Source organism: Monodon monoceros, unplaced genomic scaffold (assembly GCF_005190385.1).
Source record: "Monodon monoceros isolate NGI ecotype Baffin Bay Population unplaced genomic scaffold, NGI_Narwhal_1 Super_Scaffold_6, whole genome shotgun sequence".
NCBI lineage: Eukaryota > Metazoa > Chordata > Mammalia > Artiodactyla > Monodontidae > Monodon > Monodon monoceros.
In genome coordinates this window covers 82,583,625-82,609,790 of record NW_021703783.1, presented here as the reverse complement: position 1 = coordinate 82,609,790, position 26,166 = coordinate 82,583,625, and the positions used below count along the sequence as shown (strand labels likewise).

General features: G+C 45.3%; 1 protein-coding gene across 6 annotated transcripts in view; it reads right to left on the bottom strand.

The window, feature by feature from the left end:
* The window catches only part of STAB2 (stabilin 2), a 161,369-nt gene that overhangs the window by 122,283 nt on the left and 12,920 nt on the right, over positions 1-26,166 (bottom strand). For all 6 annotated transcript variants that reach the window (XM_029206263.1, XM_029206262.1, XM_029206261.1 and 3 more), the window contains exons 4-9: positions 16,278-16,363; positions 15,383-15,452; positions 8,616-8,711; positions 3,453-3,578; positions 1,754-1,950; positions 38-171 (exon numbers count right to left, since the gene is read on the bottom strand). In XM_029206263.1, the coding sequence (XP_029062096.1) occupies positions 38-171; positions 1,754-1,950; positions 3,453-3,578; positions 8,616-8,711; positions 15,383-15,452; positions 16,278-16,363 (709 nt within the window). The remainder of the gene's footprint in view (positions 1-37; positions 172-1,753; positions 1,951-3,452; positions 3,579-8,615; positions 8,712-15,382; positions 15,453-16,277; positions 16,364-26,166) is intronic.

Genomic DNA, 26,166 nt, shown 5'->3' with positions numbered 1-26,166 from the left:
TGCTTGGAAGGATGGTGGCGGAATTGGAAAGCCTTACTTGGTGTGACCTGGCGCGATGGTGGTGCAGTTCGCAGCCCTGTGGCAGGGGTTCTTAGACTCACAGACGTCGGTCACGCTGCACCCCACTCCAGGGACAAAGTTGCGGTAGTGTTCCGCACACTCGCAGTGAGCCTTCAGTCGATGGGGAGAGAAGAGCAAAGAGTGTTCTCGTTAGTCACTTAGGCTGACATTCTTCTTAAATTCCTATCTTTATTCTGCCATAAAAGCTGACTTGGGGTAGGTCTAGAGTGTGGGCTGAAACTAAAATTTGTCAGCAGATCCAGAATTGGAAATCATGTTCACATGGCATCTGTTTGGAAACTCATACACCTTGCTTGTAGTTCACACTTTCAGCTCTTTGGTTTGCTAACCCTGGGCCTCCCTGGCACCATACTTCCCGCTTTCAGATTTAGGTGAGTAGAGACTGAGGCTCAGATGGGAGGTATTATTTCTCTAGAATAGTGGTTTTCAACCAGGAGTCTCAACCCAAGGGACATTGGGCTTGTAGACAGCTTTGATTGTGACAACAGGGTGGGGGGACAGTGCCACAAGAGGCCAGGGATGCTGTTAAACATCATACAATGCACAGGATACTTCCTACAACAAAGAGTTCTCAGGCCCAAAACGCTAATCATGCCAAGGATGAGGAACCCTGTTCTGGAATAATGAACGCACTGCTTCTGTGTGAACGATGGAGGGTTTCTAAGACTTGAAAATATGCCTTGGGACCCATTTTTAAAGTGACAAAGTATATGTTTTAATCTCACTCCCAAGGTCCTGGGGCTTTGGTTCATGATGTAACATGACTTTTCCCATAAGGGACCTCATTTAGAGGATGAGAATTTAGCCCTTTGAATTCCTTACAAGCTAGCCTCAGAAATTGATAGCAGAAATGTCATATGATGTATTCTGTTTCTCGGACGTGAGATCGGGTGGATTCTCTGCAGGGGACTCCAGGAGCATCCCCATGGGGTGTAGATTAGACTGCCGGGGACCCATGACTGGGTTTGGTCAGACACTGAAGGCTTTCCTCTCACCCAGGCAGCAGTAGTCTCTTGTATGGATGGGTTTCCTCCACTGGACACTTGACATGCAGTTGTGGCTGCAGTGGGCACCCACTACATATTTGGTGGGTGAATGAGATATTGAGGAAAGGGCTCTTTGATCTGGACTCTGTAGCAAAGGTCTCCCGACTAGGCTGAATTTTACCAGTCAAGGTCATGACGTGATTTAGAAAATCACCTATGTCTCACTCCAGAGTATCTTCATTGCTCCCTACAAATCTGTCTTTGCTGCCTGACATTTTATCAGCATTCATCCCTTTGGGACAGAGTTTTTTGGTCCTAAGAGTCCCCTCTCACTTTGAAAAGACATTAGAGAGACTGGAGGAATGCAGGTGAAAGTCAATTACATATTTTCCCAAGACTTCATTAACAGTTAATTTGTTAATAGAATTTGAGCTATGTGTATATATGTTGTCAGTCATCAAACAGGACTGGGATGGAGGAGACAGTGAAGTTTTGACTGGAGAGCTGGGAAAGGGCGAGTTCAGAGGGTAGATCATGGCTCCCTGAGGTTGACCCCAAGCACACGGAGGTCTGTCTGGACAGGAAGCCCGACCTGAGCATGGAAAGGGAGAACTGAGACAGCACAGTTTTACCTTCAGCGGGTGGTCCTACTTCTATTCTCATCAGTTCCAACATCATTAGCTCACCTGTCCGGGCCCATCATATCTGCACACCGTGGACTCCGTAGGGCAGTTTCCAAAGTTAACTTGGCAGGGGTCCACTGGTAGGCACACCTGGCCGTCCCCGTGGTAGCCTTCTTGGCACGTGCAACTGTGCTGATTTGGTCCTAGGTAGGTGCACCGTGCGTGAGGGTGGCAGGTGTTTTGTGAACATGGGTTGATGGCTGGAGAATCAATGACGAAATAAGGTGGTTACCACACTCAGGGAAGGAGAAGGAAAACTGAACTGTGAAGGGATTGCAAATCACAGCTTATCCAAGCTGCAAAGGCAATTCAACAGTTTTAAGAGAGAGAGTAAAAAACATTTCATCTTACCCTCCTGATCACCCCCATTGACCAAAAAGATTTACATATGGCCATTAGAAATTATAATTACAAGTACTGTGATGATGTATTATTATGCCATGTTATGTGTGGATTTAAATATAAAATCGCATGAAAGAAAGCACTGATATTAATAGAATTTATAATACGTACTGGGCCCTTTTCTAAGCATTTGCCATATGTGAACTCAGTTAATCCTTACAACCCTCTAGCGTAGTTACTATTATTATCCCCATTTCATAGATAGGAAAATGGAGGCACAGGTAGGTTAAAGAATTTGTCCAAGGTCATATTGTTAGTAACAGGCAGACCTGGGATTTATACCCGGGCAGCCGGGCTCCAATAGCATGTTCATAACACACAACCACTCATGAAGTGAAACAGCATGAAAGGAAGTAAGGGGACTTCCCTGGTGGCGTAGTGGTTAAGAATCCGCCTGCCAAGGCAGGGGACACGGGTTCGATCCCTGGTCCGGGAAGATCCCACATGCCGCAGAGCAACTAAGCCCGTGCACCACAACTACTGAGCCTGCGCTCTAGAGCCCACGAGCCACAACTACTGAGCCCACATGCAACAACTACTGAAGCCTGCGCACCTAGAGCCCGTGCTCTGCTACAAGAGAAGCCACAGCAATGAGAAGCCCATGCACTGCGACGAAGAGTAGCCCCCGCTCACCACAACCGGAGAAAAGCCCGCGCACAGCAGCGAAGATCCAACGCAGCCAAAAATAAATAAATAAAATAAATTTATTAAAAAAAAAAAAGGAAGGGAGGAAGGAAGAAGGAAGTAAGAAACAAACTACATTCTATCTTAATATTGATTTAGGTGATATAGAAGAAGAAAAACGTACAGTTACTAGGGGGGAAAGTGGAGGGGGAAGGGATAAATTGGGAGGCTGGGACTGACACACACACACTACTATATATAAAAGAGATAACTAATAAGAACCTATTGTATAGCACAGGGAATTCTGTTCAATGCTCTGTAATGACATATATGGGAATAGAATCTAAAAGAAAGAGTGGATACATGTATAACTGATTCACTTCACTGTACAGCAGAAACTAACACAACATTGTAAATCAATTATACTCCAATAAAAATTAATTTAAAAAGTGTAAAAATCTATATATGTGCTTTGATAACAAGAGAACTTGCCATTTATTGAAGAGCTACCACATGATGAGCATTTTGCTTAGAATTTTTAATATACGTCATGCAACTACACAGAGAGAAACAGAAGTGGTCATTGCGTTAATATTAAGAAGGTTGTGAGGTTTTTTTCTGTTGAGGAATCTAACCGTCTCAATGGATAAACCAGCAGGATCGAAGTTCTACTCACGCTCGCAGTGTCTGCCATCGCCTTTGTAACTGGGGATGCATCTGCATTCTAGTTTTGTTTCATCTTCGCTGGAAGGTGAGCATCTGGAATTTTCTGGGCAGAGCAAGGCTGCACATTCTGGGATGGCTGGAAAGGAAGATTGTTGAGGTAATGGCCTTAGTAGAACAACCAGTTCTAAAAAAATCTCAACAAATGCAATATTCCCTATTATTACAAAAGTGACACAGATTCAGTGTAACAATTCAAAAAATACAGAACAAGTAAAGCAAAAATGAGCTGTCTTCTTCTTCTCATTCTCCCATCCCACTCCCACAATAACCAATGTTAACAACCAATATAATACATTTATGTGTAAGATTTTCAAAAGATGAAATGGGATCCTGTTAAAATATTTAGGAACTTGATTTTTAATTTAACAATATATTATGGAGGTATGTAAGGGTGTACCTTAATCTCTAATGACTGCACAGCATTCTATAAGATAGATGGGGCTAAGATGGCTGTTAAAAACTATAGAGTCTGGCATAATTAGCCAACTTGCAAAGCGAACAAGTTGGGCTGACACAGTCACATGGTTGCTGCTAGAAGATATAAGATGCCCGGGTCAGAGCTAAAGGACCATTTATCACTCACATCAGGAGCAGTAGTCAGAATGTCAGCATTTTTGGACCAGTTCTTCCAAGCCCTGGTTCCCACAGGGCAATGCAGAGAGGGCCATACTGAGACCTGAACAGGCAGCGGATTTCATTACAGAAGAGGAGCCCTGAGCTTAGGGAACTGAAATGCTTTTCAGTTTGTTTTTAAATAAGAGGCAATGTACTGCTTAGGGCCCAGGCAAGAGAGAGAAACCATGCAATTGTTTGAACAGTGAAAATTTTAGTGTAAAGATTCATGAACAGAGTGGACTAACAGGGAAGTGGCTCCTGACAGCTAAAAAGAGCTCAGAAGCATAAAGGAATGGAAGAAAAATAAAGAGCAACCACTCCTCTCGGGTTAAGATAAGAGTAAGTCCTCCCCTTCCAGAGCTGAGACCCGGATGTCACTGGCAAGGACGTGGCCTTGGTCACTCTACAGCAGAGAGGTTGCTGACGTGTCTGCTGGTGACACTTGCTGGAGGCCATCCCTCTGGGGCCCCAGGGAAGGTCATCCACAGGGAGCTGCCAAGCCTGGGAAAGCGGCTTGCCTCTGGATGCTACTGGAAGCAGAAACTGAGAAGCCCACCTTCTCAGAAGCGCGGCGTACTCCTGGGCGTGACCGGGGCAGGGGTGGTCTCAGGGGCCAGCTGTGTGGCATGGAGGCGGGTGGTCAGCTCTCTGGTTGGCTGGTCCTGCGGGGCCCTTGCTGTGCATGGGGCTGAGGGGAGGGTGTGCAGAACAGCTCCTGAACTGGGCCACCAGCCTGCACTCTCTAGGGCTCCTGGCTATGCTCTGCCACCCGAGTCAAGCACTAGACAAGGTATGCAGTGGTCAAATACTGGAGGATGCTAAGCCTTGCCAGAACCTAGTGCTGGAGAAACTGTGCAGGGCTGAGCAGCGGAGCAGAGCCGTGTTCTTCAGGAGCCTGGTGAGTGAGCTAACCCAGAAACAAGAAGAGAAAACTCTTGCTTCTTCGGTGTCCCTTTAGCACCCTCTATTGATAAGGCTTCACATCTTACTGGCTGACAAACGAAACCTATTCCAAAGCCCACCTCCATATTCACAGAGCAGGCAAAAAGGGTGAATTTGGAGCTGAGAGGCAATCCACTGATAACTGGCACAGGCAGTAAGCGTGCCCGCACTTGTTCCCGAGGGAGGTCCTATATCTTCCAAGGCTGTTCGCTCTACAAACATCCTTGTAAAGATGTTGGAACAAAGGGCAGTCAGTGTGCTGCTCCCAAGATGTGCACAAATGTGATGTATGCGTTTGTCTTCCAACAGTGGCTAGTTGAATCAAAAATTCATAGAGAATATCCCCTCACCTCTTCCATAAAGTAGAATTGTTGCTGAGAAGGGGCTACCCTTTCAGGATCACGTTTTCCACCCCTCTTTGCATCCAGGTGGGGTTATATGACTAGTCTACGTTGATGGAATGTTGGAAGTTCTATGTATTATTCTGAACTTTATAAGGAGATGCTTCTCTACACTCTCTCCTTCCTTCCAATGGCTCAAAGCAGAGCACTCGGAGGTGCTACAGAATGGCAGACGCATGCAATGGAAGGCTCTGGATCCCTAAACACCATGTGGCGGGGAGCTGGTGAGGGCCAGGAACACCCACATTGGACTGTTACATTAGTAAGAAATAAACCTCTGTTGTGTTAAGCCAGAGGTTCCCCAAATTCCCAGGTCACAGTGCCCTTAGTGTTTCAGTATTTTTTTCATGGGACCCCAATACAAAAGGAATATCTGCCGGTTCATTTACTAAGTTGTTAGAACTAAAGAATTCAGTGACTATTTATGTCATGATAACGTAGTAGCCATCTGAAAAAGTAATACGGTTAATAGGAAGATTAAATATTTTATTCTTAAACAACCACATTTACTTACTAACGGGACACGTGAGCTTGTTGGAGATGGCACAACTTCTGCAGCCTTGGAATCAGATTGGAAACTACCACCCTCCTTCCAGTTAAAATGATTTTTGCATGGTACTTACTTTTTACCACAGTGACCACTGGAAATGCAGCTTTGTAAAGAAATGACACCACCGGACAAAATGTAGTGCTACCTAATGTTGAAATTGTGTACTAACTCAGGTTAACATTTCATACGATATTCTACAGATGTACCACCGTTTCCCTCAGAAATTAAAAATATCCCATAGCAGCCCTGTGAGTTTGATGGGGTACTTTGGGATGCCTTGGCGCAGTTTTGGAACCGTAGTGTTAAGCCATTGGATTTTTGTGTTGATTTCTTTCAGCAGCTAGCATTCTTCTAACCAGAATAGGATGTACCACACTTCACTCAACCACTTCCTACTCACGGACGTTCAAGTTGTTTCCAGCTTGCTTTGTTCTTAAAAACAATACTATCATGAGTTTCTCTGTACATATATTCTCACCTACCCACCCCTCCAGTCCTCTAGGTAAATTCCTAGAATTGGGGCTGTAGCCTCAAACTGTAAGCATCCTTTAAAATTTAATAGATACATATCTCTATAGATTGTAGCAATTCACATCCCCACTGACAGTAGCGTAATTTTTCTCACACCCACAGATAGATATGACCTAGCTTTTCAACCTGTGTAACACAGTGGGCAAAAAACCAGAACCAAACCAAAACAAAACCTCCCAAACTCCAAGGTACTACTTCATTATGGTTTTAATTTGCATTTCTGTGACTCCTAGTGGGGTTAAGCACCTCTTCTATGCTTCTTGGCCAGTTTTCATTTCTTCCTGGGAATTAGCTGCTCCTTGGCTGATTTTAAAGGTGGGCTCATGGACTTTCTATTATAAAAACGTTTCAGCCGTGTGGATTGCAGATATTTTTGTCCCAGTCTATTTATTTTCTGACTCAACAGCATTATTTTGTCATTTGGAAGCAAATCTTTTCATGCTGTCTATTAGGCTGGATCTCTGGTCTTATTAAAAAGCGTTTTTGGTTTGTGTTTGGGTTTTTTGCTCATGAGTCCCCTGGGCAGTACAGGAGTAGCTGGGGAAGGAGGCTGATTGAGGGCTATGGAAGGGGTCCACCCTAACCAGCTGAGTTTCATTCTGCCGTTGATTCATATTGGCTGTTTGCATGTCTGTCTCTTCCACAGGAAGAAGGCAGAGGCTGTCTTTTATTCATCCTCCTTTCTACCACTGCTCATATCTTCTCAACGACTTTCAATAAAGTGCGTTTGAATTTTCTGAATTTGATTCTTGTCTCATCCCTTTATTTTACAGACCAGGAGAATAAAATCCAGAGGATAACTTAAGTGAAGCTATTGTCACAGGCAGCATGTCCAATTTCCTAACGGCTAAGCTCCAAATTCACCCTTCACCACCTGCTCTGTGATAACGGGCTGGACTCTGAACATTTCTCCTAATGTTTATGGTAATCTTGGCCAGTAGAGGGCGCCGGAGGGCCACCGCAGGAGGAAGGGGCTCCGCTTGCCGGTTCTGCTGTGCAGTGTTGCGCTTCTGCTGTTTGCTGCCGCTGCACAGCCTGCCAGTGGTGTGGGTGTGTGAGGACATCCAGGGATGCCCTGCCTCAACTGTGCACTCAGAGTGCACAGTTCATTGGTGACCTTGCGTCCCTGGCCTGGACCCGGTGGCCACCTTCCCACAGCCCTCCCCACGCACGGACATTGAAGGTTCCAGGTTTAGCACCCACGGTGCCCCGACTCCCTCTGTCCACTTGTCCCCCAGCCTCGGCTCATCAGTGCCCTGAAGGCTTGTTGCCTGCCTTTTGGGTGACTGTGCTCCCATGCTGGCTTGGGCAAACCAGCAAACCTCTCCCCTACCAAGTGGGCTGCCACCACCCCTTCTCCAGCAAGATTTGAGCCCAGCCTTGGGGATGGCTGTCCCCTTCCAAGTTTGCCCTTCTTTGTTATGCCCCATCAGCCCTACAGTTCATTTTGCATTTTTATAGCCACTCTCCTAACATAGCTTACTAATTCTTTATATTAAACTTCCCTTGCTGCAATCACCCTGTGGTCTCTATCTTTTGATTAAACCCAGTGTGATCGACTGTTTAGAGAATTTCAGTGACTTGAGTCCCAGCTCACTTATTTGCTATTCTGTGAACTTTGGTGAATCATTTAGCCTTGGTAAGCCTCCATTTCCTGTTGATGTGCTCTGTCTTTGAGACCTATAATGGAGAACATGCCTTATCTCCCTTTTCCGGTACCTAACTCGTTGCAATGGCCCCAATGTCTTCCTCTCCAGTCTACCCTCACACTGCCACAAGCTTGGCCTTCCTAAAACATAGCTACAGCCATGTCACTGCATTGTTCCCAAGTCTTCCGTGACTTCCAATATTCTAAACGATCTCTTCCCTCTCCTCCCTTCCCCTCCCCTCCCCTTCCCTTCTCTCCCTTCCTCTCCTTTTGTCCCCTTTCTTTTAAAAGTGTTGCCTATCTTCCAGCAAAACATTTGATGGCACATCACACATGTAGAGCCCCAGTACACGCATGCACAACTGAAATGCATATGTCTGTGCCCATCTGATCTGGTGTGGTATTAAGGCAACTAGCAGCACTTACGCTTGTCACAGCTGGGGCCGGTGTACCCAGAGTAGCACTCACAGGTCCCATCGCCATGTATTCCACTGTTGCATACTCCATGCACGCAGCTGCACACTGCAGACAGAAAATGGGAATTTTTCGTTACCTGATGTAGACTTTCTCCAAAGATTCTGGAAGGATACTGTTTCAGATAGTGTTTATTGAGATTCTGCTTGATGAAGTGGGCAAAACCATGGTTTGAAGCCCTAGAGACCCTAGTTTGAACCTTGGCTTCTTTTTATTAGCTTCAGTTTATAGTAAGTCCCCACATACGAACAAGTTCCATTCCGAAAGTGGGTTCGTAAGACCAATTTGTTCGTAAGTCCAACAAAGTTAGCCTAGGTACATAACTAACACAATTGGCTATATAGTACTGTACTGTAATAGGTTATAATAATTTTCACACAAATAATACATAAAAACAAACACAAAAAATAAAGAAAACGTTTTTAATCTTATAGTACAGTACCTTGAAAAGTACAGTACAACAGCTGGCATACAGGGGCTGGCATCGAGTGAACAGGCGAGAAGAGTGACTGACTGGAGGAGGTGGGGGATGGTAGAGCTGAAGGATCGCCAGCAATAGGAGATGGAGGGCGAGCTGCAATTCCACTCACACCTGATGTTGATGGAACAGGTTCTGGTTCCTTGCTGGCACCAGATGCATGCTCACATCTTTGAAAGTTTGCAACTTGAAGGTTCGAACTCTAAGGTTGTTGTTACATGTCCCACCTCAATCCCGTCCTTCATCCCCATGGGAACTGTCCTCCTTCAGGTCCTTATCTTGTTTTGCCTGGACTATTGCAGTAGCACTTTACCTGGACTCATTATTCGATTTCTCACCTCTCCATTTTATCCATTTCATTTGATCAGTAATGGTATCAAGGTGATGTTCCTCCAAATATCTCAGTGACTCCCAATTGCTAACCAAATGAAATCTAAATTCCTCTGTTTGGCAAACAAGGCCCTCTCCAAGTTGACTCCAACCTTTAAAAATTTTCATTTTCATCTTTTGCCACTTCATTTTATGTGTCTTAGGATCGAAGTGCATGGGATGACTCACTAGAGTTCATCTTCCTTCAAAACACATGTTGAACATCTACTACTTACAGGGCGCTGTGCTTGGGATTAATGATCCAAAGTCCCTGCCCCCAAAGAGCTCACACTCTGAAGGCGGAAGAAAGCAGCCCATCATAATGAGGTGTGATAGATGCTAAGATGTGACAGGTCAATAGCCATGGGGGCTGGCCAGGAAGAGATGGGGGGAGCTGGTCTAGGAAAGACCGCGCCCCGTGGACGCAGCAGGACACGCATCCTGTACTTTCACTCCTTCATGCTCTTGCCCCCACTCTGCTCCCTTCTGCATGCAATTGAAATCCTCCTTATCCTTCTAGGCCAGCTAAAGCCCCTCTCCTCGGTGGTACCGTCTCAGAGGTGCCAAGACAGAATCTGTGCTCCCCTGGGCAGTACTTTCTTTGTACCTCATTCACTATCACCTCCTCCTGCAACTACTACTTTTGTCATGCCAGCCAGCCAAGTACCACCAGGAACACAACAGTGGTCCAAGTCGGCAGCAGGGGCGAGGGGTCATGAAGAAGCAGCAGTAGCCACTCGTGTTAACCGGGAGAGGTGGCCATTGGGTTGCCCACTGTCACTGTTTATTTCTCTATTCGGACAGGATAAGGCAGTGGCCTAGTTTTCGTCTTGTTCCAGCACAGATAGAGCGAGCCATTGATGGTGACATTCTACGAAATTGCAGGCCAGCGACCAGCCGACAGCTGTCAGGGCTGCGTTTTTCTCTCTCAATCTGGTGAGGTACTACATATGGAAAATGGGAGACAACTAGCTCCAGTGCTCATTCAAATTATTGAAGAATTAAACTGGATTTGCAATTGTCATCCTCCCTTTAAAAACTGATTTGCTGTTGTTTCTATGTTAGCAGAGCACTTTGATGTCCACCCATGGCTGTAGCTTTTGGAACAGATGAGTTTCAGAGGGAAGTCAAATTCATCGTGGAGATAATAGGGGTGAGGAGGGGGTGTACTACGGGCTCAGTAGAGAAGACGCGAATTAATTCAGTTAAAAAATATCTACCCAGGGCTTCCCTGGTGGCGCAGTGGTTGGGAGTCCGCCTGCCGATGCAGGGGACGCGGGTTCATGCCCCGGTCCGGGAAGATCCCACATGCCGCGGAGCAGCTGGGCCCGTGAGCCATGGCCGCTGAGCCTGTGCGTCCGGAGCCTGTGCTCCGCAACGGGAGAGGCCACAGCAGTGAGAGGCCCGTGTACCGCAAAAAAAAAAAAAAAAAAAAAAAATCTACCCAGCTCCTACCTAGGGGCGGGCACTGGATTAGGCACTGGGTGTACAAATAAGAGTAACTCACAATATCTAAATTCAAGCGGCTCACAGTATAGTGGGGCAGCTGAAGTCTAAGAGATACACTGCTTCTGCACATCCTAAATGCTGTCATGCAGCCCATGGAGAGGCTGTGGAGGCGGAAGGGGGGAGTCGAATGTGACTCAGCCCCTGCTCCCAACTTAGATGCTAACTACAAGGGCCGTCCTTGTCACTGAGCCTCCCTTCTAGGCACGAGCCTCTCCCCTAGTCCTGTCTTCCAGCACAGCCCATGTACTGGATTAACTGACCTGGCACGGGTAGCTTTCGGGAGCCTCTGACACGCACTGCAGGGCCGCCAGCCACTGCCAAGAAAGTGTCCTTGGGAAGGAGACGTGAGTGGCAGAGGGATTCCCAAAGGTCATTTAAAGAGCCCTGGGTATTTGTTAAACCAGCTTCAGCAAATCTCTAGAGACATGTGAAACCTGGGGTGTATGACTTTAAAGTAGCCAAAGCCACGGCCACTGGGGTCAGAGGGACAGAGCACAGAGCCCCTGTGCCGTGCCCGTGGCAGAGTGAGCTGCCCTCTCTCATGTTCCCGTATCATCCCATGTGTACCGTGCACATAGGCTCATAAGTGTCTCCCACATTTCCAGCTCCTTGGGAGTGGGGACCTAATCTCTCCCCTCTTTGGATGCCCATCACCTGTCACGGGTCTAGTGCGTGGTGGGTGCCTGCCAGGGCCGAATGGTGCAGTGGTTTTTGTGCCCAGGTTCTGGAGTCAGACACTTGGGGTCAAACCCTGCCCCTGTCCCTGTAATAGCTGCGTGACCTTGAGCAACCTCTCTGCTTCTTCATCCATAAAATGAGGAACCCAGCTTGCAGAGTTTTTCCAAAGAGATCCTGCATGCCAAACCCTGTGCACTGCCTGGTGCCCAGCAGACACTCAGCAAATGCTTGCTACTGCTTAACAAGACACGACCGTGGGATTGATTCGGGTCATATCAGAGAAAGTGGGCTTTGCCTTCTGCCCTCACCTGGGGTGAGGCACTGAGCAGGCGAGGGCCTTGGCAGCTGAGATGAACACCCCTGGCTGATGCAGCTTGAAATCATCTCTAAGCAAATCGAGAGTCAGGTAGGAGAATGCTCTGGCAGCAGGTTAAAGTCAGTGTTAAAAATAAACCGTAATTCATAGCGCTGTCCTACTTACAGGCAGAATTGCCACCGCCAACGACCACTGCCTCATGGGTGAAACAACACTGGCACCCAGTGGATGCCTGGCTGAAAAGCTTTCCAGGTTCCCCTACGGGAACCTGCCAATGGGAAATGACCAGCCATCACTGAGCCATCATTCATTCGTTCATAGGTGAGTGAAGAATGTTCAGATTACTGTGGGATTGCTCTTGTCCTCGCTTAATACTTGCTTCTATTGAGTGGTTATGACTTGCCGCTGGGAGCTTTTCTATGAGTCAGTCCCCCGAGGCAGGTATTATTCTTCCTGTTTTGTAGATGAGGAGAGCTTAGAGAGGTTAAATAGCTTGCCCCAGGCCCCACAGCAACTGGGCTTGGTTTCAAACACAGGCCAGCTGACTTGAAGCCTGCTCTCTTAGCCATCATGTTTGAGAGCTGCGCTATCCAATACGGTAGCCACTAGCCACGTGAGGCTATTTAAATTTAAACTAAATTTAAATTTAGTTGGGCTAAAATTTAACCTTCAGTTCCTCAGTTGCACTAGCCACATTTCAGGTACTCAATGGCCACACGTGCCTTGCGGCTACCATGTTGGAGAGTGTAGGTCAGGACATCTGATCATCTCACAAAGTTCTGTTGGAACCCAGAACTGGGAGTCTTATCTCCCGAGTCTCAGTTTAGGTTTCCAATTTTCTTACTTAAAAACTTGGGTTTCCAAACCCTTTCGCTTGCCCTTTCTCCATGGCACAAACAAGTATAAAGGAAAGCCACTTTTAAAATTTGGAGATGTTTGGAATCTCCATGTACATCTGTGCTCACTGGCAACAAACACCAGTTTCTTGGAGGCAACATGAGCTCATCTTCTTTCTAAATTTTCATCCACAAACAATTACTTGGCTTTCTTGGTGAGTAAGCAGCGTTGGTTGCTGTCTTTCTTCCTATTTCAATATTTATTTAAAATATGTGATTTAAATTCTATTATGGTAGGGAAGGACCAATTTGAAAGACATGTTCTTTATAAACGATTGATTATACTTAATAGTTTACTGTCCTTTAATATAATGTAATGTTAAAAAAACCACTCAGAATGCTAACATCTGTTTTAAATTTGCTTTTGCTAACACGCTTATGAAATAATCTTTTATAAAGCGGTGGATGAAGAAAAAACTAAGATTGGGGGACACTAGGGAATAGTAGGTATTAATAATAATAATTGCTACCATTTGTTGTGCAGTGATTATCTGAGTTCCTCGTAATAATTCTAAAGGAGGCAATATTGTTTCTATTTTTACAGATGAAGATGCACAGAGTATGCTTAGTAAACTTCAGGTTCCCACAATTTACAGCAGCCCTGGGGCGGAAACCCAGTCTGAGTCTAAAGCTGGAGCTCTCATCACCCTACACGACGCCTCCCAATAACATGTTCCTCGGTCAGGACAAGAAGGCTGGAGCAAGTTGTATCATTCATTCACTCCCTCATTTGTTCATTCATCCAGCCAAGAGTGTAGCGTGTGTCTACCGCGCAGGCAGCACTGTGGAAGGTACTGGAGATGAAGAGGTATGACGGCGCCCGCTTTCAAGGATCCCATGGATTAGAATGAGACCATGTCTTTGCTGTTGCAGATGAAACTTATTACAGAGTGAGCTAACTTGGGGGGGCTGGGATGTCTGTGTATTTTTCTTGCCCAAAATATTTGAATCAACGCAGCGTCTACCAAATATGATTTTTCTATAAAAGCCAAACTGAGGTGGTGTTGGACAAAGGCCACTTGACTTACCCTTTTTGGGAGACTATGAATCTGGCAGACACTGTCCCTACTACGCCCACATTCTCTAGGCCTTCCTTGCCAAGCCCATGCATTCAGCTGCCTTCCAGTAGCCTGTGAACACTTCCTAGGAAGCCTGCTCTGCCTGGGTGCCCACTGGGGGTTGGAAGTGCCAGGGAATGGACAACTCCCCTCCAACGACCGCATGTATTAGTTTCCTACTGCTGCTGTAACAAATTACCACAAACCTAGCATCTTAAAACAACACACATCTATTGTCTTACAGCTCCGGAGGTCAGAAGTCCAAAGTAATTGCTCTAAAATCAAGGTGTTGGTGGTTGTGTTCCTTTCTTGAGAGGAGCATCCCTCTCCCTGCCTTTCCCAGCTTCTAGAGGCTGCCCACATTGCCTGGCTCGTGAGCCGCTTCCGCCTACAAAGCCAGCAAGGGCTGGTGGAGTCCTTCTCACGTCTCGTCACTCTGACACCGCATCTTCTGCCTCTGCCTTCCTCGTCCACATTTAAGGACCTTTGTGATTACGCTGGGTCCACTCAGATTATCCAGGATAGTCTCTTTATGGTAAGGTCAGAAGATTAGCAACCATAATCCCATCTGCTACCTTAATTCTCCCTTGCCATGGAAGGCAACATATTCCCAGGTCCATGGGATTAGAATGTGGACATTCTGGGGAGTGGTCATTATTCTGCCCACTACACCATGGCTCCCTCTCCCCTCAGGTAAGGTAACTCCAAGGTGAGTGTTCTACACGGACTCCAGAGTTCCCCAGGGGATTAAGCTCTGGTCATCCACACTGGCCTCTGTCTTGACAACACACCCTTTATTTCCCCTGTGTCACTTTCTCAGTGTTTCCCTGGGTCACCTCTCAAATATGCTACTTGTACTGGAATGCTTGCAGAATGCTTCTGGGTCAACTTCTGCGGAGAACCAGAAATAAGAGAGTGGACAAACCCATGTCAGGAACAAAGCCATAATCTGCAAATTGGGACAAACAGCCTCTGATCACCTCAGGTATTTATCTGTGAACTTCCCAAAGAAGGACAGATTAGATGTGCTGGGACCTGTGGTGGATATAGAGGCCCCTGACGAGAAGGTCAGTGCTGAGACCATGGTCTGGGAAGACCTCATGGAGAAGCTGGGCAGGCAAGGAACTGGTGGATGTTGGATCCTGGAGCCTGGGGAGAGGGAAACTATGCCCCAGAGTTTGCCAGGAAGCATTCCTGGTGAGTAGCTGCCTGCAAGCACTGAAAACCACAGACACACTGTCTCTCCTTATCAGATTTCTTGTCAACTCTCTGTTTTGCCTGTGTAGACTTGGTTATAGAGAACTGTTGTGTGTTTTTCCCCCAGGGAACTTTATTTCTGGGGTCTTGAGCTATATAAGCCATGTCTGACTTTCAACCTCCACAATTGCATTCGATGACACAAAAGTGAGACATACTTGCTGAACAGCTGGGTCCAAATACGTTGTCATCAGTGCAGGTTTCACAGGCTGTTCCGCCAAATCCTTCCTGCAGGACACCCCAGGGAGAGGATGTTAGACCCAAGCGATCTGTGCTGCCCACAAAGCCCTTGGATTTCTAACTGACTTGTCTGGTCAGCGTTTGTTTCTCAAGTGTTATCTTCCCTCTGTGCCTGTCCTGAAACTCCTTCTTTCTCTTTCTTTCTTCGTTGCTCTTTTTGTGTTATAATTTGTACATCCATCCCTGCATCAGTTATTACTAAGAGTCTGGAGCTCTTCAGAAGAAAGCTGCTTCGTTAGTCCAAAGATACAGAGAGCAAGTACTGATGGCTAAATCATAATTCCACCCAAGGGGGAAATGAAAACGCTTTCAGTTTTGCATTTCTGAAGACAATTGAGCTCAATCCTTTTCAGAAGGATTTCTTTGTATTTCCATTGTCTAAGGCTTGAAGCTTGCAAAAGTCCCTTTCGTGGGACAGCAAAGAAATGCCTCAATTGGCAGGCGCAGTGCTCAAGCATGGGTGCGGAGGACAGCTCCGAAGACTCGTCTGTTAATAACGGTGGTTTTTAACAGTAACAAGGCCAAATTTCTGTAGCCCTGCATGGTTTCACAAAGTATCTTCATATACATGATCTCATCTCACTTTTTCAACAAGTCTAATCGCGTAGGTATTATTATTAGACTCATTTTACAGATGGATACACTCAAAGGTCCCCCAGCCTCTAACATGTCATTTTGTTGCACACTGCATTTTTTTTTTTTTTAACTAATATCGCTACTTCTTAGAGTCTCCACCCAGTGTGTTTACAGAGGGACCCCACAGGTAAGGAGAAAGCAGAGTCAGGGAGGAGGAGAACAAGGTTTTGAACTCACTTGGCAGGAGCAGCTTCCGTTTCCTTCCATGCCGTCAGCACATCTGCCCCGGCCACTGCAGGGCGCCCTCGCTCCTCCCGGGCACTCTGGGGAATCAAAGGGCAGATTCATTTGTTTGTGACTGCACAGAAGCATGCTGCAAGGATGCATCAAGCATCTACTACATGCCGGGTAGTGTGCTAGTTGCCAGGGATAAGAAATAATTGAAGACCTTGCCTGCTTTATCTAGGGTTACGTAGGGGAGGCAAGTGAATCACAGAGTAGTCAGGTGCTGTACTAGGACGCATCAGATTGGCTACCATTTCTTGAGCATTTACTGTACACTTTACAATCATCTAATTAAATCACCCCCATTACAACCCTCAGGGGTTCCTACTGGTGCTAGTTAGCAGACGAGGAGACTGAAGTTCAGAGAGGTCACATAACTCGCCCAAAGTCTCACACTTCATAAGTCGCAAAGCCAGGGATTTAGCTCAGCCCTTAGCATGACTCTAAAACCAGGCCAATTAATCAGTGTGCTAGACAGGGTATTGAGGGAGCCCAGGGAAGGGAGCTACTGATACTGCCTTGGGGAGTCAAGGAGATATCCCTGAGGAGGAGTCATTTAAGTTGGGGTTTTGAAGGCTCAGTAGGAGTTGGCCATGCTTAAAAGAGAAGAGCATTTCAGGAAGAGGGAACAGCAAGTACAAAGTCTTAGAGTTGTAAAAGGCATGACCTGTTCTGGGAATGATATAAAGTTTGGCAGGGTTGGAACTTGGGAGTTGGGGGGAGGGTATGGGGAAATGGTAGTCGATGAGGAATAATAGATTGGCTGGGGCCAATTAATGAAGTACTTTGTGTGGCAAGCAAAGGAATTTAGTTTTCACTCAGAAGCTAATTCCAAACAAGCATCAGTTTGCACGTTTGGGCTGTGCTAGACCTGAATCAGAGTGTTTATAGACATTTATTAGAGGATTTCACAGTCATTCACTAAACATTCAGGGACCTACCATGTGCCAGGCATTATATTACACATTGGGGTGGAGGGACATTTAGCTAGAAAGTCAGATATTAAATGTCCAAAATTAAATATAAGATTTAAAGTAATGGTAAGAGACAGAAGTTTAAGGTACTGCTGTGATGAAGATGAAAAAAAGGTTGGGTTTTTTTTTCTTTCTTTCTACACTTGCTGTCGTTCTACACTTTGAGTGCTGAGTTGACATGGGTTTAATGCTGGTTTGCTTGAGTTCTGATTGTTAAAATGAGGGATCTGGACTAGCAAACACCAAGCAGAAATCGTGCAATGCTCATGAACTGTGTTTGTGTGAACGAGGCAGGATCAAATGTTATCCCAAATTAAAGTTAGCAAGGCAAATGCTTTCCAAAAAATAGCTAATGATATGGAGTTCTAGATAATAATAAAGGATTCAAAGCAATACCCTGAAGTTAAGTCCCATTTTTAGCCCCATTTTCTAGATGAGGCAACTAAGGCACAGAGTAGCAGAGTGACTCGGCCAAAGTCAGCCAGCTGGTGAGCTTAATGAGAGACTCACTTACCAGAAGCACCCAACCTTCCTGCCCTCCCTCCCCTCCTACCACCACGGACAAAGACCTTTGTCCAAAGCTCTCCTGTGCCATGAACTTACTGTCACATATCTCCCGAGAAATGCAGAATCTGAGTCAACCACAGGGCTAGATCACACAGTTTGAGCCTGTGGTCCTTCCTTCCACAACGCTGGCAGAGCCAGGCTTCCAACCCTGGTAGATGCTCCAGAGTCGACTACATTGTTCATCGCTGTTCATCCTCACCCAGCACCGCTCCAGACCAGAATCACAGCACAGATGCAGACACGGTTATGAAGTGAGTAAAGGAGAAGACATGCTGAGGTGTAGCTACCGTTTATAAATCACTTAGAAAACCAGTACGTTGGTTTGGGCTGTTCTCACCAGCTATAGGGCAGTGGCTACACAAGATGAAATGCTGTCAGGAAAAAAACCCAGATTTTTCAATCAGAGTGTTCTGGGTTTGAATCCCAGCACAACTCTTTGCTAGCTGTACCTCTTTGGGAAAGTCGATGCCTGGCTCTGAGATTTGGTTCAAGCATCGTCCTGGCAGGTTGTGGTAGGGACTGGAAATATTAGGCGCCCAAGAAATGGTGGTAGTTAGTACTTAGAGTGGATACTCTCCATCCTCTCCAGTTTCTGTTCTTTCAGGCTGGCCTTGTAGCAGATAACAACACTCAGGAAAAAAATGATTGGGCACCTGTTTGAATCAGGACCATGGAAGGTCCTGGGTATAGAGGGTGAGCACACAAACCTGGTCCCTGTTTCCACGGTCCTGCCAGTCCAGTGTGGAAAGAGTCATGGATTAACAGACAATCAGATAAATACTGGTTTACAAACCAGGAGAGAGGTTGTCCAGGGAAGAGACCTAGAGCTCTGATCACTTTACTGGAGGGCACCAACACTGACCTCAAACCACTAATCCTGCATGGCCCAGGTCCCTGAGATTTGGGCTCAACAGAGGGCAACAGCTGGATCACTAAGGAAGGGCCTGGTTAAAGAGTGTGGTCTTTAGCTTTAAAAAGGCATCAGTAGGGAGGGTGGGAGAGAGGGAGACGCAAGAGGGAGGAGATATGGGGATATATGTATATGTATAACTGATTCACTTTGTTATAAAGCAGAAACTAACACACCATTGTAAAGCAATTATACTTCAATAAAGATGTTTAAAAAAAAAAAGGCGTCAGGAGGCGAGGATGAAGAGGGCCTAATCAAGCAGGTGCCAGGTCCACCTTTGAAGCTCATCTGAAAACCAATTGAACCACTTGAATTCATGATACTGAGCAAGGGGTGCTAAGAGAGGGTTTCCATAGACAATGGGCTATCAAACAGTTCTTCTCTCATTGCCTGGTGCTATGGGGCCCTTCTTGGGATAAGATGGTACTTTGGGAACCAGGCCCAGCTCTGGGCAGAGCCAGGATAGAGGTGACAGCTCTGCCACTGTTGCTCTCTCTTGACCCCCGTGCCTCTCCCTAGGGCTAGGTGTTCAAGGTGCTCTCTGGATGACCCCCAGCTTGCCTTCAGGGCTGGCTCAGAAGAGCACAGGGCCTCTGCCACCCCGAGACGCAGTCATCAGTGCCACCTTGCACAAATGCTCTCCCAGGCCTTTTCACTTTTGTAGGCAATGACGCCTGAACCCCAGGCTCCCCACAACACATTCCATCCAATAGTCTCCTCCAGGCCTTGAGCCAACTCCCCTCCCTTCCCTTCTGTCCAGCCCAAGCAGACCACCATGTGCTGTGCCCCAGTGCCCTCCCCTCCACACACTGCCTGTGCCTGTCCGCCCTCAAAGTGGTTCTCCCTGACCCCGTCTCTGAGGCAGATTCAACTTTTCCATCCTCTGGGTGTCCCTTCTACTCGGCTCATCCCTTGTTACCACATACAGAGCGGAAAATGGGGGCAGAGTCATCCACTGTGGATATAACTAGATTCTAGGCTACAGGCTGATTGCAGAGGAATTGGGGAGTTTCCCCTCATCCCAGCCCCCAAGAGTGTGACATTGTATCCAGGAAGCCTGGGCCTCCTTTTTTCCTTAGGGGATGGTTAGCAATCCTTTCTTTTTAAAAATGTAGGCAAGTGTTCCTCTAAGTGTGATCGTGATGGAGTGGTTACAAAGGCAGATTCCGAAGACCCTCCTCTCTCCAGGAACGGTAGCTGTGAAAGTGCACCTCTCAGGGCACAATTTCCCTGAAATCCACCACCCTCTTCATGAAGCCACACTTTCCACTTCCAGCCAGTGACTGAGCACAGCAGGGATACCAGGGCAGGCCCGTTCTCACAAGACAGAGGACCCCTTCTGTTGAGTGACTGTGGCTGATGGAGGACTCCGCACCAGCTTTACCAAATTTTCTTAGAACTACGTGTAGTCTAAGACTTTTCCATCCAGCCTTTCTTGGTTCTCTCTCTTACAAGGGTTAGCACTCCATCCTTGACTGATGGCTCTCCCCACTTCTCCTGGCTTCTTTCTCATTTTCCCTTGCAGGCACTTCTTTTAATTAATCTCATGCATCTCTAGCCCTACCTCGGCAGGTGCTTTTAGAGGATGTAGGCTAATACACCAGGGCATAGAGAGGCTTTGCGCAAATTGGAAAAAGCCTTCCCTACCCCAACTGCCCTTGTAGATATATCCCCACAGACACTAGACTTGGCAAGCAGATGAAACTAAAATCAAGACGTGGCCCTACCTGAGGGTGGACCAGGCCCCCACCAGAGTGCGTGGCTTGGTGAGCCAAGCGTGGGCTGGATTTCAGTCTAGACTCACCCTGTTGGCCAATAATAACCTGTTGCAACTTGATGCAAAGTCTGGCACTTCACACCCACTGAATGAGGATCTCTGGGTGTAAGACCCAGGAATATGCATTTTAACAGGCTTGACAGTAATTCTACTGCCCAGTGTTGTTTGAGAACTGCCGGGTACGCTGTAGGAATTAATGTGAATGGTCCCCGCCAGGGAGGCTGTGAAGGTGCTGCCTAGGCTGCTGGGAGGTGATGAGCTGATGGGCCTTTGCATGGGGATGGTTGTGTGGTGCCTGGGCTGGGCACCAGGCAGGGCCCTTGGTGCTTCAGCAAGGTTCTGCTGTGAATGAGCTTCGTGAGGAGGGAGTGCCTGGACACTTAAGTGGACCAAGACTTACTTCAGAGGAAAGTGCAGCACCGAGCAGCTGGTGGAAGGCCAGCGTCCTGCCCTCATGGAGCTTACATTCTAGGTTTCAATGAACACCGGGGACACGAGATCAAAAAGATATACTCTGTGACTTCAGGAAGATTACAGTCTAATTCCTTCATTTAGAAATTATTTTTCATCAGGAAATAGCAGGAATGAGGGAGGGGACATCACTACAAATCTTAGAGACATGAAAAGGATAATAAGCGGATATTACAAACAACTTTATGCCAATAAACTTGATGAAGTAGATGAGGTGAATAAATTTATTGTTCCAAACTACCAAAGATCATTCAAGAGAAAACTGATAATCTGAATATCCTTATATTTATTTAAGAAATTGAATTTGAAGTTAAAATCCTCCCCACAAAGAAAACTTCGTGCCAGATGGCTTCACTGGTGAATACTACCTCACACTTAAGGAAGAAGTTATATCAATTATATAAAAACTAGGAAACTGAAGAAGAGAGAACACTTCCCAGCTCCTTCTATATGGAGAGCATTTTTACTCTGATTCTAAAACCTGACAAATACATTACAAGAAAAGAAAACTACAGACCAACATCCCTAAGGAGCATAGATATAAAATTCTTCAAAAATCTAAAACAACAATTAAAAATCAAAAAATTCTAAAACAAAATTTTGCCCACTGAATTCAACGATATACAAAACAGATAATACATCATGGTCAGTGCAAAAAGGTAAGAAAAAAGACTCAAAATGTATACAGATTGGAAAGGAAGAAATAAAAACTGTCTTGATTCTCAGACAACATGATTTTCTACACAGAAAATTCAAAAGAATCTCCAAAAATTCATTAGAACTAATACATGAATTTATAAGTTCTCAGGATACAAGGTCAGCATACAAAAATCAATTACATTTCTATAAACTAACAGGGAACAGCTGGTGACTGGAATAAAAATATATAATTAAACGTAATATCAAAGCCATGAAGAGCTTAGGTGGGAATATTACAATTGTGCAAAACCTGTAAGCTGAAATCTAGCAAATACTGACAAAAAATAAAAGAAGTCCTAAGTGAATGGGGATATACTGTGGTTATCGATTAAAAGAGTCAATATCTTATATTGTCCCTAAACTGGTCTATAGATTCACTGTAGTTCCAGTTAAAATCCTAGCAGAATTTTGTGGGTAGAAATTGATAAACTGATGCTAAACTTTATATGGAAAAGTAAAAGAATTAGAGTAACCAAGATAATTTTGAAAATGACCAGGTTGGAAGACTTTTACTACTTAATTTCAAGACTTACTGTAAAGCTATAGTAATCAAGACAGTGTGGTAAGGTGAAGGGATAGACATATAGATCAATGGAACAGAATAGAGAGTCCAGAAAGAGACCCACGCATTGATGGTCAATTGATTGTCTACAATGGTCCAAAGGCAATTCAATAGAGAGAGCATAGCTTTTTCAAGAAATGATGCTGGAATTACTGGATATCTATATGTAAAGAAATGAACCTTTATTTAGACCATGAGTCACATATACAGTTAACTTAAAATGGATGGTACACCTAAACGTAATGCCTAAAACTGTAAAGCTTCTAGAAGAAAATATAGAAGAAAGGCTTTGTGACATTAGATTAGGCAAAGATTTCTAGATGTGATACAAAAAGCAACGTCTAGAAAAGAAAAATGGAAAAATTTGAGCTCACTAAAATTAAGAATGTTTGCTCTTCAAAAGGCACTCTTTAGAGAGTGAAAAGACAAGCCACAGACTTGGAGAAAATATTTACAAATCACATATCAAATAAAGGACTTGAATCTCAAATACTTAAAGAACTCTCAAAACTCAATTGTAAGAAAACAACCTGAATGATGTATGAATAGCAAATAAGCACATGAACCATGCAAATTAAAATGAGCTGCAATAAAATGCTACCATACACCTATCAGAATGGCTGAAATTAAAAAATAAATCTGATTATACCAAGTACTACCAAGGATACCGAACAACTGGAACTTTCATATGTTGTTGGTAGGAATGAAAAAATGATGCACACACTTTGGAAAACACCTTGGCAGTTCTTATAAAGTTAAAGTACATTCACTATACAATCCAAGACTCCCACTTCTAAGTATTTACTCAAGTGAAATGAAAACGTATGTTCACATTAAAACCTGTACATGAATGTCCATAGCAGCTTTATTCTTGCACCAAATTGGAAACCCAAATGTCTTTCAGCTGGTGAATAGGTAAACTGGGTAGAACCACATAATGGTGGACCATGAAACATTGTAAAGGAATGATCTGCTGATACATGTAACAACATGGAGAATCTCAGATGAATTATGCTATGGGAGAGAAGCCAGATTCACAAAGGTCCGTACTGTAGGAGTCTGATTACAGGACACAAAGCCATAATGACAGGCACAGAAAACAGATCAGTATTTCCCAGGGGTTGGGAGTTGGGGGAGGACTTGACCACAAAGGGAATTCTGGGGGATGACCTAACTGTTCTCTGTCTTAATTGTGGTGCTTGTTACACAACTGTTTAGGATTGTCAAAGCTCATATAACTGTCCACCAAAAAGCGTGAATTTTATTGTATGTAAATTATGACTTAAGAATAAATGAAAAAAATCCATTAGCAGATTATGTGCTTCAATGATAGATTTGGAAAAGGTGGTCAATGTCCCTATAAATAATTAAACTTTACTTCTATGTAGACCTCAGGGGTGTCCATTTCCGTAGTTTATACTCACTGGAAAGGAAAACACACTAGGACACTAGAATCAGAAACGGCTGTTTTTAAACACGTGGTAAGTTATACAATTTCCTACCTTCAATCTCTAAATCTTTTCATTTGAATACTTTAGTGTGGTTGTAAGAAAATCAATGTACTGGAAGTGTTTCTTCAGGTCCAAATAACCATTTAGCAAACCATTGGGCCAGATGTTCGTCTTAGAAAGACCAGTATGACTTGTTTTTCCTTTCTGTCCTGTCCTTGTTTGTTATTATTATTGTTATTGTTAGCAATCTAGACCCTGGGTGGAATGCCAAGAACATTACACATATTATCTCAGTATATTTAATCTCCACAACTGTGAACTATTAATCTTCACCCTGTGAAGTGGTTATTTTCACCATTTTATGTATGAGGACACTGCGGCATAGATAGGTCACACAGGGCCATTGGGCTCAGAGATAACGATTCCCATTCAGCCCTGTCTGACTTTAAAGGCTTGTAATTGTGCTTCTCTGTATGGATAATTATTTTATATAATTATAAATATATATAATTATATATAAATTATATATTTGTATATATAATTATTTTAAATGGCTCAAGTGTTTTACAAGCCATTCATTTAATTAATGAATTCAACATTCATTAAGTGCCTAGAATCATCTTCAAAGCTGGCAACGTCTTCTCTGTTTATTCACAAGAAAGTGAGGGTTTAGCTGGGACAGAAAGGGGCCTGCCTGCCTCTCGCTGTGGGCGGGCAGGGGCTGGTGAGGCGGCCTCTGGGCTTTGGGCTTATTTCTCAAGAGATGCCCCAATGCCTCCTTCTCTGAAATGAGCAGCCTGCTCCATTCAGGGCCCATCGGGTGTCTGCCGGTTGTGAATTTGCTGTCTCCTGGGGTTTTCCTCAGCCTTAACATCACATATGCTGCAGGGGATGTGAGGCTTTCTCTGCAGCGTGTTCCTCATTCTGGCCAGGCCTCTCGGCCAGTGGCTTGTGAGTCAGCGGGCTAAAGGGCAAAGTGAATGCTTACTGTTATGGACTGGATATCTATGCCCCCCAAATCCGTATGCTAACGCCCTGACGTCCAGTGTGATGACATTTGGAGGTGAGGCCTTTGGGACGTCATTAGGTTTAAACGAAATCATGAGGGTGGGGACCCTGCGGTGGGACTAGAGCTCTTATGAGAGAAAGAGGGAGCAGAGCTCTCTCTCTGCCACTTGAGGAGATTGAGAGAAGGCAACTGTCTACAAGCCAGGAAGAGGGCCCGCAACAGGAACTGGACCTGCTGGCACCTTGACCTTGGACTTCCCAGTCCTCAGAACTATGAGAAATACATGTCTGTTGTTACAGTATTCTGTTATAGCAGCTCGAGCGGACTAAGCCCCTACTGTCCCCACGTTCCTGAAGGGGTAGGCCTTTGCTTTGACCTGAGGCATCAGGGTGACCCACGGGGTCCACGGAAAGGCAGACAATGGTGCAAAGAAAATTAATAAACCCAAGGGATCATAAGCTACCTTAAAAAATGAGATGCACAGAAACGTCCTTACCAAACTGAGCAGGGAGATAGTTATCAGCTCAATAATAGATGGAGAGGATTTGTTGAGCATTTACTATTTCTAAGCAGTTTGCATAAATGGTCTCTTTCTGACAACAACTGTACGGGAAGCTACCATTCTCGTCCTCCTCCCCAGGTTATAGATAAGGAAACTGAGGCTCAGAGAGGAGAGGAACTTTCCCAAGATCACAGGGTTGGTAACTGTTGGAACTACCATTGTGATCAGGCCTGACTCAAGATCCTGAGTCCTTAACACTAAGCCAGGCTACATAAGATCAGTACCTTAGAATAAAAAACCAATCCAAGACACACCTCCTGAAGTCAAGAGGCCAGCCAGTGATCTGAGAACCACAAAAGACAGAAACGGTAAGTAGCATATTCTGAATGCCTACCATCTGCCAGGCGCGTCCTAGGTTCTTTACATGTACGAGTTCACTCAATCCTCAGCGCCGCCTTTGGAGGTAGTGCTATCAGCATCACCACCTCCATTTGACACGTGAGAAAACCGAGACTGAAAGATTGGTTTACCAGATAAAATATAGGATGCCAGTGAAATTTCAATTGCAGATAAACCATGAGTAAATGTTTAGAATAAGCATGTCCCCAATACTGTAGGCATATCTGTTGCTTATCTGCAATTGATTTAACTGGGTATCCTTCAGTGTTATTTGCTAAATCTGGCAACTGGGCAGGGAGGGCAAGTAACTTGCAAGGTCCCAGAAGGAGAATGTGGTGAAGCTGAGAATGGAAGCCGGGCAATCTAACTTCAGGGTCTACAATCTTACTGGAAAACCACACTGCCCCTCAGGGCTAGACTGGAACTAGGGGGAACTCGGGTGTCACGGAATCAACTCCATGCAGTGACAGGCACCCAGCTAATGGAAGCAAGTTTGCCAGGAGCAGGCTCGTGGGGGGAG